The sequence below is a fragment of the Nicotiana tabacum genome, chromosome 22 (genome assembly GCF_000715075.1).
Source record: "Nicotiana tabacum cultivar K326 chromosome 22, ASM71507v2, whole genome shotgun sequence".
Classification (NCBI taxonomy): Eukaryota; Viridiplantae; Streptophyta; class Magnoliopsida; order Solanales; family Solanaceae; genus Nicotiana; species Nicotiana tabacum.
Window position 1 is genome coordinate 15,560,524 of NC_134101.1, and position 15,523 is coordinate 15,576,046.

The following is a 15,523-nucleotide window of genomic DNA, read 5'->3' on the forward strand; positions in this document are numbered from 1 at the left end:
ACCCGAAAGATTTCACGATTTTGTTCACTAAAAGGCGTCTTACAAGTTAATTTGTTTTCTTCTTAATTCTTATTTTCTTTATTAACTCCTTGTTTTTATCGATGAGAAACATTTATTGCCATTGTTTGTACGTAGTTCGCGAATTTTTTCATTTCTTCCATGAAAAGTTATACAAAAGACCGCAGTCCGGTGTACAAGGTATGATGCGTTCATGCAGGGTCTGCGAAAGGGCCGCATCACAATGGATATAAGGTAGACAACTTACCCTAATGCAAATATTAATGGTTGCTTTCACGGCTCGAACCTATGACTTATACGTCATACGAAGACAATTTTACCGTTACCTCAAATTATAATATATAAAATTATATATAGTAAAATAAGCAGTAACGACAAATTAGTATGACCAATACATATTCTAAAATCTACACTCATTCTAGATACGTAGTTCACAGTCTATAAAGCTACAATTGTAAACCCTAGCATTTCCTCCTCTTTATTCTCTTATTCTTATTCCTATATATCCGCATTCTTTTATCTTCACTTTTCTTTGTTTTCAACTTCTTCATGTGTTTTCCTTTCAGTAGTAATTACTACAAAGTTAGAGCTCCTAATTAGCTACTGTGTGTGAATATAATCATAGCTTTTCTTGAAGAAATTCATAAAAAAAGAAAATTAAGGTAGCAAAAGTGGATCCAATAAATGGAAAGAGGCCCTTTTCATCCATTGAATCGAAGGAGCAAAAAGATGAGATATTTCCTAATATGTACTCAGCAGCTCGATCTCAGCAAGACATGTCTACTATGGTTGCTGTCCTCTCTCAAGTTATTGGCAACACTTCTACTCCTCCATTAACTACCCTAAGTCATCGCTCTCTGCAAAACCAACCTCAGCCCAATCCACAACAAGGTATATATACGGTCAGAATTCTTTATAACAATCATCATTTGTAACGGCACTTCACTATAACAAATGGCCAAGCTTTCCTTGAAACTATTTTTCATGTTATGTTATAATATATATGCTCTCTATAACATCACTTCACTATAGCAGCCAAAAATATTAGAACAGACGATCGAGGTTGTTATAAAGAGATTTGATGGTATATCATATATTAACAAGTTCTTAATGAATATCAGATTATTATGTCATGCAAAACTATGAAACAAACTTCTCTTTTAGCCCCTTTTTGTTAAAGACAGAAAAATAAAGTATATTAATTTGCAACTTGTTGTTGATGATCTTCATTATCAACCAAATTTTATTAGGGTTTTTTTCCTGAAGATGACTAATTAATTTATAAGATGATAGGTATATACGCTAACACGGTAAAGAGTTTTTACACCATCATTAATTTAATTTGTTGTAACTTGTAACGTAGCTGCAGGTTCTCACTCTATTTTGTAGATTACTATATCAGGCTTGATATACAAATGTCGAGTTAATTACTTATTGTAGAAAGTTTTTATATGATGGAGTAAGATATCACAACTAGAAAAACTAGAATTTGCTACGAACTTTATCGCTAATCTGTCGCTCGTAGCTAATAGAATTTTTTGATAATCTATCGCTAATACATCGCTAAATAGGATTAGCAACATATTTCTCTGTTTAGCTACTGAATTTATTTGTCGCTAAGACTTTTTAGCTTTTTCAAGCGGAAGCTTGTCACTTATGGGTTTTCAAATGTGAAATAACCTAAGCATCTCTTTCAAATTTTTATCTTTTTTGTTATACGTGTTTTATTATATATGTGAAGGGAATATTGAAAGAAGAAGACTCTACAGAGGAGTGAGGCAAAGACCATGGGGAAAATACGCAGCCGAAATCCGTGACCCAAAAAAAGCTGCTCGAGTTTGGCTTGGCACTTTTGAAACTGCTGAGGCTGCTGCTATTGCTTATGATGAAGCTGCTCTTAGATTTAAAGGAAACAAAGCTAAGCTCAATTTTCCCGAAAGGGTTTTAGCTAAAACTGAATTTGGTTACCTTACTACTACTCCTCAAGAGCAATTAATTCCAGCTGCTAATTTTCTCCCAACTTGTAATTTCAAGCCTTTCTCTCAATTACAACATTACCCTATAAATGTTGATCACTACGCCCAGCTGCTTCGCAGTGGCAATAATAATGCTGACTCATCAAGATTTTATCACACATCAGGTATATATTAGTGGCGGGTCCAAAATTTAAAATTAGTGAATTCTGAACTATATATTTGATTTTATGTATTTTTTTCACACCTATGCAGGGTTCGACGGTGAAGCACTGAATACGGCTGAAACAGCAAACTCATGGTTAGATCCGCCATTGTCAAGTACTTTCATTTCGGAATCTTTGTCGATGACATCTTTGGTACAACAAGCATCTCATGTACAACAAGAACCAAGTAATTATCAGCAAGTCGACGAAAATATTCTCAGATTTTCATCTCATTTTGGGAATTCTTCAAGCTCAGGACCTATTGAAAGTTGTAATAATTTGGAGGACGATCCAAAGTAATTCTTTCGACAACATGAAGGTTTTTTGAAGATGTTGTTACAATCGGCGTAAGTTTTTTCTTAGTTCCAAGATTTTGGTTTTGAAAGTGGCTTTTAAAAGTAAAAAATAATCAAGTGGCTGTTCTTTTTCGTTTGTCTTGCAATCACTGCATACTGCATTGTTCTATTAATAAATTCAGTTGCCAGTTGAAGAGGAACTATAGTTATGTACGTATTAGTAAATAAATTTCACGTGGTTTAATGCGCTTAACTCTTCTTCCCCCTTCTCACCCCTAAATAAAAAACTATAGATAACATAACAACAAGGAAAACAATAATATGATATATTATCATACTTTAAACGTGACTAGTGTGTACGCACCCCAAATGGGCTTGACCGAGGAGGTTAAAAGGCGCTTCTGGAAGGGCATGGATGAGGTTGTGCGTGGCATACCGCATACTGAGAAGCTTTTTATAGGAGAAAATTTCAATGGTCACATTGGGGCGGCATCTGGGGGTTATTATGACATGCATAAAGGCTTTGGTTTTGGAGTTAGGAATGGAGGAGGGATTTCGCTGCTGGATTTTGCAAAGGCATTTGATTTGGTGATAGCTAACTCTAGTCTCCCGAAGAAGAAGGAGCACTTGGTTACTTTCCAGAGTTCGGTAGCTAAGATCCAGATTGACTTTCTACTCTTCAGAAAATCCGATCGAGGTCTGTGCGCGGACTGCAAGGTCATTCCGAGTGAGAGCCTCATGATCCAGCATAAGCTCCTGGTCATGGATTTGAATATTATGAAGAAGCACATAAAGAAGGTTGTGCAGGGTCTACCTAGGATCAAATGGGGAGCTTTGACTAAAGACAGAGCTCTGGAGTTGGGAGATAAGTTGCTGGCTATGGGGCCATGGAGGAGTTGTGGAGACGCGAGTGGTATGTGGACCGTGACGGCGAATTGAATTAGGGAGGCTTCTAGCTAGGTATTGGGGGTCTCAAAGGGCCCCCTGGTGGCTGCAAAGGGGATTGGTGGTAAACTACTGAGGTCCAATGTAAAGTGAAAGCCAAGAAAGCGGTATATTTGAAGCTTTTGGAGAGCAGGGACGAGGAGGAGAAGAAGACGAACATGGAGAGGTATAAGGTGGCTAAGAAGGAAGCGAAGTTAGCAGTAACTGCAGCTAAGACTACCGCGTTTGAACTCATGTATGAAGAACTTGGAGGCAGGGAAGGGGATAAGAAGCTGTACAGGCTAGCCAAGGTGCGTGAGAGGAAATCCGGTGATCTGGACCAAGTGAAGCGTATCAAGGATGAGGACGACATTATATTGTTGGACGAGGCACTTATTCGTCAGAGATAGAAAACTTACTTCCATAAACTCTTGAATAAAGAGGGGGATAAGAATATTGTGTTGGGTGACTTAGAACAATCCGAGAGTCGTCAGGACTTTGGGTATTGTAGGCGTATAAAAGTTGAGGAGGTAGAGATGGTTATGCGTAAGATGAGCAGGGGAAGAGCGACCGTGCCAGAAAAAATTCCGATGGAATTTTGGAAGAGCATGGGTAGGGCAGGCTTGGAATGGCTAACTGGGTTATTTAATGTCATTTTTAGGATGAAGAATTCCATGAGAAGTGGAGATAGAGTACGGTGATCCCATTATATAAGAACAAGGGTGATATCCAAAATTGCAACAACTATTGGGGTATCAAGCTACTGAGTCATACTATAAAAGTATGGGAGAGTGTGGTGGAGCGAAGGGTGAGGAAGAGCGAGTCTATCTCAGAGAACCAATTCGGATTTATGCCGGGGTATTCAACTACAGAAGTCATTCACCTTGTTACAATATTAATGGAGCAATATAGGGAGAGAAAGAAAGATTTACATATGGTGTTCATCGACTTACATAAGGCTTACGATAAATTGTCGAGGGAGGTGTTCTGGAGATGTTTGGAGGTTAGCGGCGTCCCTATTGCATACATTAGGGCTATTCAAGATATGTATAATGGAGCTAAGACTCGGGTGAGGATACTGAGAGGAGACTCCGAACACTTTCCGGTTGTGATGGGGTTGCATCAAGGGTCATCAGCCCTTGGCCCATTTCTGTTTGCCCTGGAAATCGACGCGCTGACGCGTCACATTCAAGGGGAGGTACCATGGTGCATTTTATTTGCAGATGAAATTGCACTGATTGACGAGACGCGAGGTAGTGTTAACGAGGGGTTAGAGATTTGTAGGAAGACCCTAGAGTCTAAAGGTTTTAAGTTGAGCAGGACGAAAATAGAATACTTGGAGTGCAAGTTCAGTAGCGCGGCTCAGGTTGTGGACGAAGACGTGCAACTTGATTCACAAATCATTCCTTGGAGAAAAAGTTTCAAGTACCTTGGGTCTGTTATATAAGGAAATTGGGATATCGACGAGGATGTCACACATCGTATTGGGGCGGGATGGATGAAATTGAGGCTTGCTTCTGGTGTTCTGTGTGATAAGAATGTGCCGCCAAAACTTAAGGTAAGTTCTATAGAGCGGTGGTCAGACCGACTATGCTATATGGGGCAGAGTGTTGACCAATAAAGAACTTTCATGTACAGAAGATGAATGTGACTGATATGAGGATGTTGAGATGGATGTGCGGGCATAGCAATTTGGATATAATTAGAAATAAAGTTATACGAGACAAGGTTGGCGTGGTCCCTGTGGAGGATAAGATGTGGGAGGCGAGACTTAGATGGTTCGGGTATGTTAAGAGGAGAGGCACTGATGCTACGGTGAGGAAGTATGAGAGGCTGGTGTTGGAGGGCCAACAGAGAGGTAGAGGCAGGCCGAAAAAGTATGAGGGTGGGGTGATTAGGTGAGATATGGCGTTGCTCTAACTGACTGAGGACATGACCATAGATAAGAAGGTGTAGAGGTTGAGAATAAAGGTAGAGGGTTAGGTAGCCGAGTGTTATCCTTGTTTGTCACAGTAACTTTGATACATCTCTTAGTGTCCTTCGGGTTCTTCTTTATATGATCCCTAGATTGTTGTTATTGCTTATTGCTGCCTTGTTTCGGTTTTCTATTTGCATTACTTAGTGTTACTTTTGTATTTTCGCTTTGGTCGTCAGATTGGTTTGCTTGTTGTTTTCCCTTCCCTTATTTCTCCCTGAGCCGAGGGTATACCAGAAACAACCTCTCTGCCTTTTAAAGGCAGGTGTAAGGTCTGCATATATTCTACCCTCCCCAGACCCCACTTGTGGAATTCCACTGGGTTTGTTGTTGTTGTTGAAGTACGTATTTAGTATGCATCAACAGTTAACAAGTAAGTTATTTATTTCTATTATCAGTGTAAGACAGTTCAAAGTCACAATTTGACTAAAGTGTGTTTAAGTTCACAAGGTGGAAGATCCTCCCCTGGTTCGAATCGTCCTGAATGAAGAGTGGGCGAACAAGATGCAAAACATATCATAAATGTTGAATTCTAAGAAAGAGGAGGAGGGGGAAAGTTAAAAACTTTTGTGCAAGTGTGAAACACTTAAAGTTAATACTTTGCTTAATAGTGCAATTGGATGGTACATTTGAACTTCATTATTGCCTAAACCAGATGCATTAAAGCTTGTGATAGCGTATTATTTTTTATTTTTACGAAGTTACAAGCTAATACTTATCATAGAGATATATTGTTAATTATATTATGGAATTTGATTGTGTAAATATTTTGTACCTTTTTTTAATTAGTGCATAAAATTTAATATTTATATATCCTTAAAATATCAGGTCTTCTGTTTTTGTATTAGAGAAGAAGAGAAGATATAGTTCGAACTCACCACGTGCATGCATCATCAAAAGCTAGCTTTACTAGAAAACGCAGCGAACATGGTATATATATTTTAGTGCAAAAAAGCTTACATTGGAATGAGTATATGGCGTGTGCTTTTGCTTGCTTATATTTATACAGTTATACTTTTGGGCATTAAAATCTTTAAGTTCTGTATTCTCTATATAATTGCTGTATATTATTATTGTATGAACAAAGAGAACGGAATGTGAAAGGAATGAATTTACAAGTCATGGAATTCGGCTTTTATTGACGATGTCAACTTGCAAAAATACAAACAGACAGTCATCTATTTTCAACTGGGCAAAACACGTACTACCACGATTAGGTTTGACCGTTCATGAATGGTTGACTTTTCCTCTTTCAAATAGGCCGGATTCGCGTCGCAAAATACCATATTAGGGGTAAAGTACTCGCATTGGGGCCCGACTAAATCGGCCGGATTCGCGTCGGAAAGTCTCATATTGGGGTAAAGTGCTCCCTAACTAGTGGCGGAGTCAGAATTTTCTTTAAGGGGTGTCAAAATATATAAAAGTAAACATACCAAAAAATTAAGGGGAGTCAATACATAGTATATATACATATATTATTTTTTACCTACCTACACAATATATTTTTTTCGCAAAGGGGTCATGTAAGGTGGCTCCGCCACTGTCCCTAACAAAGTCAACTCCATTAACAACCGTTCGAACCCGAAACCTCTAATTAAAGATGAAAGAATAGTTACCTCTAGTTAAAGAATTAAAATCCTAAATCCACTTTTGATCATTTTCGAGTCTCACCTCTTACCAGATATTTTTCTAGTCATTCATATATATTTAATTAAACAAAAAATAACTCTGGTAAGATATTATGCTAACATAGTATAGAAATGATAAAATTATAATTCTTAAATATTAAAATAGAAGAAGAATTAACCCAACTAGTCACCCACCAAATTTCTTAAACTAAAAATAGCCGACATATGTATGATATATGTAAAATTCATATATAATATGTGTATAGTTGTGTATAATCAATGTATAATCTATTTATACCGACTAGAAAAAGTAAACAATGAATCCGATCGGCTATTTGTGTAACAATCCCAAAATAGAAACTATCAAAAATATGGACTATGGTGTTTCATTTATTATATGAATGAGGTATGCATTAGTTAATTTATTTAGAACCGATGTTCAGTAATTTGTGATCATAAAAAATAAATTAAATCTATCAGAAATAACTTTTAATTACTAATAACCATTAGTAATAGTAAAAAGAACAACTTATGCATGTAAAAAGACAGATTTCTAGTTGATAAACAACAAAAAAGAATATAAACACAAGCTTTAACCCTGTTCTTTGCATTTCTCAATTATAGTGCTGGTTGATTTTCTCTCCAAATTAAAATTATACATTTCAGGGGTCAAGTTTGGGTTGATACATGGGTCTATTTGGGCTGTTACCCAAATCAACCCATCACCAAAATCACTCTTGCCCAAACCCATTAAAACTTGGACGGATTCCGCAGCTTAATTCATCACATATCAACACAAGTTACTAGTAAATATAACATTCGCAAAACTGGCATTCAATTATTGCAGGCATCCAATATTTAGGCATTTTAAACCTCAAATTCCAGATCCCATGTATATATCATCCCAAACTAACTTTGGTAAAACAGTGTTTTCTCCGTTCCAATTTATGTGAACCTATTTCTTTTTTGGCTCGTTCCAAAAAGAATGACTTCTTTCTAAATTTAGAAATAATTTAGCTTAAACTTCCAATTTTACCCTTAATGAGAACCTTTTATAACCACGCAGATACTTTAAATCTTTTTTTGATTTGTTTCGGACTACAAATTCAAAAAATATTATTTTTTTCTTAAAATCCATGACATAAATTGGAACACAGAAAAAACCCAAATAAAATGGAACTGATTGGTCAATCCCTGGTCCACACGCTAAGATTAGAGTTTAGGTGATTTCAACTTGATAAACAAAAAGCCGCAAATATCTATTACTCATTCGGCGCCCAGTTAATTCCTCCCTTGTCAAACTTTACGGCATTTCCATCAATCAGCGTAATTAAGCCGGAAAAGAAAAACGAAGCAATAAGAAAAAAGTTAAATAGTCGAACAGACCCATATTTTTTTGTAGTTTTTGAATTTTTGAATGTTTTTATTTTTTATTTTTAGAGTTAATATCCTAAAATCCCTTAAACTATCATATTTTTGTCAGTTTTCTATTTAAATTATTTCGTGTCCCCAAACCCCCCGAACTATATTGTCATTCGTATTAAAACCTCATCGTCGCTGACCTAGCATAACATGTGTAGATACTTGCTTGCGAGCGCGTGGTAGCTGAAAAAAGCCATCACAATAGCCCACCTAACAAAAAATAATGGCTAATTAGCCTAACCCTCTTTTAAATTTATTTTTTTAATAAATATTCTCCTTATTTTAGTTATATCCATCTTTCTTCCTTATTTTTTCACCTTTCTTCTTTGTTTTTCACCTTCTTCATTTTTTAACCTTTTTTCTTCGATTCTCCATATGGGTTTACTCTGAAAAAATTTCTCCCTCTCTTGTTTTCTCTGAAATTATTTATTCTCTTTCTTGTTTTAGTCTTCTTTCATGTCTTACACATATTATTGAAAGAATACCAATTTAAACCTTCTTATTAAACTCAACACCTTATAAAAAATAAAGTTGAATCTCTTGAATCTTCTTTATGTAATCTGAAATTAGAGAATATAATTGCTAGGCAATTAGTTTTTTATTTGCGAAATTTTATTTTGTGTAATATTTTTTATGTAATATAAGATGACTTTAAAGAAATACAACACTATATGCCTTTATTTATATTTTAAATGTGCTACAAAGTGAATATAAATAAGAAGTTATCAATTGGAGTCTAGTAAAGCACAATCCCAATTAAACCTAAAATTAATACAGTACAATAGATATTATTTTGGCCAAAACTCCTAGAATTAATCAATCATTCGAGAGTAATACATAATGAATAAACTATATAAAAACTTTGTACAAACCATTAGTTAATATAGTTAGACAGACGTACCTTTAAAAGTCCAACATGAGATTTTAATATATAGGGGAATATAGTTCGGGGGGCTTTGAGGATACCAGATAATTTAAGTAGGTAACTGACAAAAAAATGATAGTTAATGCGGGTTTTAGGATGAATTAAATAGCCACGTGTAGTGCTACATGACATATTTTTTAGACAATTAAGAGCGTGTACTGGACTCACATCTAAGAATACAATAGGGGTTTTAAATATGAAGGGCAATATAGTTCATGAGCATTTTGGAGACACCGAATAGCTTAAGTAAGAAACTGATAAAAACTTGATAGTTTAGGGAGAGTTTAAGCATATTTAACTCCTTTAGAAAGAAAAAACTAAGTTCTTCAAACTTTTGTTTTTCAAAAACAGTGAAATAAATATAAACAGTTATTCGTTGTAGAGGATGTGACCACATTTCCAGTTCAAGTTGAGAATGGAACATTCCGTTCATACATCAAAGTTAGAGAAATCTAAGGGTATCAGACTTGGAGGACTGATCCTTACAATTTGTCAAGTTAGGCTTTCAAAAAAATTATTATCTATTTACACATATGATGTCACTAACCATATGAAAAAAATTAGATTTAACACCTATGTCTTAATTCAACTGTATTAGACAGAGCTCATACCCAGACCAACAGAGGAAAGACTAATATTAACGTTCCCACTTTCCAGCCTGAAGAAATTAGATATGACAGCAAAGTTACACACAATTTATTTCATTTCGTAAGAAATAAGAGATGTCACTCTAGATTTTCAATTTCATAATTACTCTTCCTTCAAATCTGCAGGTACCACACAAGCGCACGAAACATGGCGAGTGCTTTCTAAGCAAAATGACAGAAAAGGCAGAGTGATGCAAACTACACCAGTAATTAATTAAAATGCTTCTCTCCCTAGGGCCAAAATTGAGGATCAAATACATATGTAACATTGTAGGAAAACATCTGGTGGTCGGGCACAATTCTCTTCTGCTCAAAATTTCTCAGCAGCAATGCGGCGAGAACTTCAAAGGAAGAACAACTAGTTTGGGCCCTGTGCTTTATTCTGGTGAAGTGATTCTAAACATTCTTTGGCTCTATGAACCTTTGATTGAAGATAAAAACTTCCATTCTTAGCATTCCTCTCAAACAAGTTGTCATATCTCTGCAGACAAGATGAAGAAACAAATTAAGCACTTTCAAGTGTCGATGCACAAAAACATTACCATGGGGTAAATGATGAATCAAAATCACCAAAGACAAACCTGCAACACGTCTTCCCATGATGAATGCTCTGCAACCCCAAGAATTTGCCTAGCCTCTGACTCGGTCATATTTTTGCTTGCTCTTTTAATATTCTGTACTGCTTCTTGAGCAACACCATTTTTTGACGCATCTACCATTAACCAAGCACGGTTCGATTACCAATCCACAAGATTGCAAGGGATATTAATGCCAAGCTTCAAGCACATTAATCTAATGGGATAATTAACCTATCACATACTCTATTTATTCTTTTGCAATCTATGGGCATTGTAACTTGAAGGAATCAAAATAGGTTTTGTTTGCAACATTACATGGCGGAAGATTCACATTTACGCTTCTCCCTCAATTAAAATTGTGCTTGTGCCTCAAAGATAAGAACCATAGAAAAGCAACTTGAGCCACCCCCCCAAAAAAAAAAAACAAATAGTATGTAAAAAAAAGATTATTTTCTATCCAAAAGAATAGATCTGTGTATGTCAATGAAACTTACTTGCGAGAGCTTGACGATATGCCTGGGCAAAGGCCCTTACCATTATTCCAGAACCCATAACAAGCAAGTTTGCAAGGATTCTTGCAGCCTGCAATGAGAAGACATGAGAGGTGTTAAAGTAACAAGCGACCTTTTGTATAAAATATACTTTTACTATAGTTAACCTACAAAGGACATTCATGGGAAAAATCTACGGCTGCGTATGGACTGGAAGATGTCTCTAAGCTTTCCATTTTGTTTCCCAAGGAACTCCAAATATTGACAATCTATGTCGTTTTCTGGAAGATTTTAAAGGCTAAAAAGGAGCTTATTTGGAAAAAAAAACAGCTGATGCTATTTCAGAGTTCCATTCACAGGAGATGGACGATAGATTAGTTATGTGTTATAGTTATAAAAGAAATTAAAAAATAGACATGTTATTTGCATTAGCATGAACCATTCAAGTGCATACAATTTATTTTTTTTTAAATCAAGATAAGTTAAGTATTATTGAAACAGCATAGGCGTATTGAGGTATGCAATACAAAAAGCTCAAGCGCAAAACCTTGCGTAAGGAGTTGAGAAATTCTAATCAGAATATCAACTTTATATACATTCAAATGCATCCGTCTTCTATTGAAATAAAAGATATTCGCCATTTTTATGTAGAAGATAAACATAATTGCTTCGTCTCAAAAGCTTCCCCTTAAATCTACACATTTCAGCATGTTCTTTTCTATAACCTAGGGACATTCTTTCTTCTCTTTTGGGCGGCGGGGGGTGGGGAATGAATATCTATCATTTATTTCAATGTATATCTTCAGTTTCTGTGGGCTCGTACTATACTAAAACATACTATGTTGCTCCCAGCATGAATCCATACAACAATAACTACACCTAAATTCCACACCAGTTGCACTCCGCTATATGAATCTGCCATAACAACTTTGCTCTATTTGGGCTTATATCATTCCGATACGCAGTAATTTGTCTTTTAAAATAAATAAAGAATTCTCTAAAACTAGAGATCCGTACAATGACAAAAAAATCTTTTATCAAACTAAAAGGAATCCTAACAATCATCTAACCTAATGCAAAACTAGCAACAACATAATTCCAACTAGTAGGTAATTACTTCCATTGTGTTCTTAGCTAAATCTACATGAATTCCAAAAGATTATAGTTTTTTGAGACAATACCACTTTATGTGATTTTAGGTCTACATGGACCGTTTTAAGAACTTCCCGTCACCGGGGGTCACAAGTCTCTGACTGCTGAATTTGAAACTCTTTGTAGGATATGGCCAAATCATCTCAGCTGACCTTTTCTTATTTATCATTTATGTGTGTTACTAGCATCCTATGTCAGATGTGATTATTTCTAATTTTATCTAATATTATATAGTCACACATCCATATTAACTTTCATATTCTCTGACACTCATCTTGTCACTCAACTATACCATTACTGGTCACAATACTTCATACTTGTCTTTTGCTTTGGTAGGTATTTTCAATGGCTTAGCTATCCTCTGTGCCCATTAATAGCTGAGTATTCTGAGTAATTTCCGAAAGCTAATAAGGGAATTTGGTAATACTGACAGAAGCATAGAATACAACAACAACAACCCAGTGGAATCCCACAAGTGGGGTCTGGGGAGGGTAGTGTGTACGCAGACCTTACCCCTACTCTGGAAGAGTAGAGAGGTTGTTTCCGATAGACCCTCGGCTAACACAGAAGCATAGAATGTTAAGACAAATACAAAAAATTTCAATTGAAAAAAACCCACAGCCACCTTTCACCATACATCGGTCTATCTGCCTTTTTCCCCTCTTCCATCTCCAACAGTCGTTACTTTTCCTGTCCCTCACCTTGCATCCCGCCCATCTCAATTATTTTCGTACAATCAGTATCGGCATCTAAAGGACCTGAAGTAACATGTTTTGTCATCCCAACATTCTAATTTACTATGTTATACCAAGTTACTTGTATATGTCAAGCAATTAAGCATGTTGATCTGTTACTAATCATACGCCAAGCACTTAAAAGTTTCCATCTTCGTTCTCATTGTTTTCCATCTCAAGGCACTAAGATAAAGGTTTTGTGAAGACATCTGGTAGCATAAAAAGGAGAGAGTTCTCTATCTCTCCCCTCCCCCACCCCCATTAATATATAACTTTTGTTGTATGCATGTTTTTGTTTATCTTTCTTGTCAAGCGTTTTCCCACTTTGATAATGAAGCCTCCAACTAAATAATTTGGAGCTCTGTTTCATTGCACAACCCTCTATAGTCTCCATCCATATGACAAATATAGTGTGTTTCTTCAACACTATCTCGTCTCGGATATGGATCCTAATTTATTTTTATTTTTTTTGGGGGGGGGGGGGGTGGGGCGAGTGTTCCTGGTTCTTCTTTAGTCCTATAAAAGCAACAGACGCCCATAAATCAGCCTATGTAATATGTATACACCAATTAAATTCAGATTCATCTCCAAAAGAAGACTTTCTAGACTTTCCGTTACCATTCCGAAGAAGGAAGTGGCAGACATATATAGGTAGGCTGCAAAAATGCCAGATTCTAGCCAATGTATATAGAGAAAGAAAGAAAAACTGAGTCAAATAAGTCAAGTAATCAGCTTCAAAATAAGATAAAGTTCACCCAGGGGAGATTCTAACAAACCATCCATTTAAGTTAAGCATGTGGTCAGAAAATCAGATAAAGCGAATTAGACACGATCCGGTGGAAATATTGGAGCTAAGTGAATTGTACTTACCATTATGGAAATCAGGAATATAAGTTACGATCTGGTGTAGCAACACTAACAAACTTTGAATCAAGTAACCTACAATAAGATCAACCATCTTGAATAAAATTTCTATGTAAAAACAAAATATTAACAAGAAAAACTGCGTAAAACAGATGTACATCTACAGTTAAAAGAGGTTAAAAACATGAACTTTGCTATACTTGCTACTACTTCTCTATGCGTACATGTACTCATAAAGAAAATAATAAAAAGAAACTTCCGTTAGTCTCCAATGAGAAAGAAAACTAGAATATCATACTTGATACATTTCTCATACGGCAAAATTGCATTTTCTTTAGCTACCTACTTCCTAGAGGGCATGTGTTTTTGTCCTACTTTTTTTCTTCTAATTATGATATTAGAGATTTGATGTCAATTGATGAGTTCTATTTCTATCAACAACAACCAAAAAAAAAAAACAGGCTTTAGCCGTTAAAAGCCTAACATCTGCAAGACACATAAATTTTTTTCACCCAAAAGTTAACAACTTCAAAGAAAAAATCACATTTTTATACGAAAACAGACAGTGTTTTCTTCCCAATTGTCCAAGCCTTGATGGACATAGTAACCCGGTACATGTGTTGGTGAGAGATAGAAGGTTACCACGTGGAAATAGTCGAAAGGAAAAAAGAAAAAGATACCATTTTTATACGTAAATGTTAAAATTAGGGTATTACGTGAACCAAATAGACACGGCCCCTTAATCTATATACTAAAAACTGCAATTTTGTCTCTTAAATTATATGAACAACTAATAACACCAAATACAAAAATAAACAAAGTATCCTACTTTCTTCAGAATAATACTAGAACTGCATAGCGGCAGGCAGTTAAATTTTCCATCATTCACCAAAAATCATTGAGTAGATTCATGATAGCAATTTCTTTTCCTCCTCAATATATGGGATTTTTACAACCTAAAGCTAAATAAAAGATTTACTACAGTAAAACATGTAAAAGAAGGGGGAAAACATTACAGGAAGTTACAATGATGAGAAGAAAAAAACAAAACCTGCGTTAAGGCGACGGTGAATTTAGGGCAGCCGGGGATGCACTGGTTGGAATGCACAGGAGAGAGACGAGTTGTATTGGGACAAGGAAAAAGAAAACTCGCGCTGAGCTGAGAGAGGAAAAAAAGGGACTATTTCTGCAAAAAAAAATGCTGGCTTGTGAATTAAGCCAGCCTTTAGATTTCGGAGGCGGTATCAACTTCTAATATGGTGCCCATTTCTTGATGGGTCAAGAATAAGGACCAAAATAACCCAGTACCCGAAAATAAATATGGCCCATTACTCTTACGTGCTGCTTTTCTACTAGTATCAGTATTAATTTTTTTTTAGAAAGGAATATTTTTAGCCGCTCTAAAAAATATAAAAATATAGTATATTTTTTCTATATATATTTATTATATATAAAAATATATATTTTATATACTATTCGTCTAGCGAATGTAATTAGTTTCAACGGACTGACCAGTTTTGTAATTTGGCCCTAATTGTTTTTCATTTTCGAAATTTTGAAATGTGAGTACAAAAGCACATTAGTTTAGTGTGAGCCCACGTTTTAGATTTTGTCCTCGTTATTTAATATGCTACATTTGTCTATAAAAATAAAACTCATCCATCATCTTTTAAAAATGATATTTAGCTTC

General features: G+C 35.6%; 3 protein-coding genes across 4 annotated transcripts; 2 read left to right on the forward strand and 1 right to left on the reverse strand.

Annotated features, from left to right (window-relative positions):
* Positions 1-623: 623 nt before the first annotated feature.
* LOC107799717 (ethylene-responsive transcription factor ERF113-like) lies at positions 624-6,271 on the forward strand. 2 transcript variants are annotated; one of them, XM_075243488.1, is made up of 4 exons: positions 624-909; positions 1,760-2,158; positions 2,247-2,544; positions 6,221-6,271. In XM_075243488.1, exons 1-3 carry the CDS (start codon positions 765-767, stop codon positions 2,495-2,497), a joined length of 795 nt encoding a protein of 264 aa, XP_075099589.1. In that variant the 5' UTR covers positions 624-764; the 3' UTR covers positions 2,498-2,544; positions 6,221-6,271. The 2 variants fall into 2 exon arrangements, with proteins under 2 accessions (XP_075099589.1, XP_016478342.1); XM_016622856.2 differs by lacking the exon at positions 6,221-6,271 and having other exon boundaries at positions 2,247-2,639.
* On the forward strand, positions 2,863-3,432 carry LOC107799714 (uncharacterized). The gene has a single exon (XM_016622854.1). It carries the CDS (start codon positions 2,863-2,865, stop codon positions 3,430-3,432), a length of 570 nt encoding a protein of 189 aa, XP_016478340.1.
* A 3,838-nt stretch (positions 6,272-10,109) lies between the features above and the next one.
* LOC107799719 (mitochondrial import inner membrane translocase subunit PAM16 like 2) lies at positions 10,110-15,059 on the reverse strand. Its single transcript, XM_016622859.2, has 5 exons — positions 14,885-15,059; positions 13,840-13,908; positions 11,087-11,174; positions 10,596-10,726; positions 10,110-10,495 (listed from the first exon to the last, which is right to left on the reverse strand). Exons 2-5 carry the CDS (start codon positions 13,840-13,842, stop codon positions 10,373-10,375), a joined length of 345 nt encoding a protein of 114 aa, XP_016478345.1. The 5' UTR covers positions 13,843-13,908; positions 14,885-15,059; the 3' UTR covers positions 10,110-10,372.
* Between the last annotated feature and the right edge of the window lie 464 nt (positions 15,060-15,523).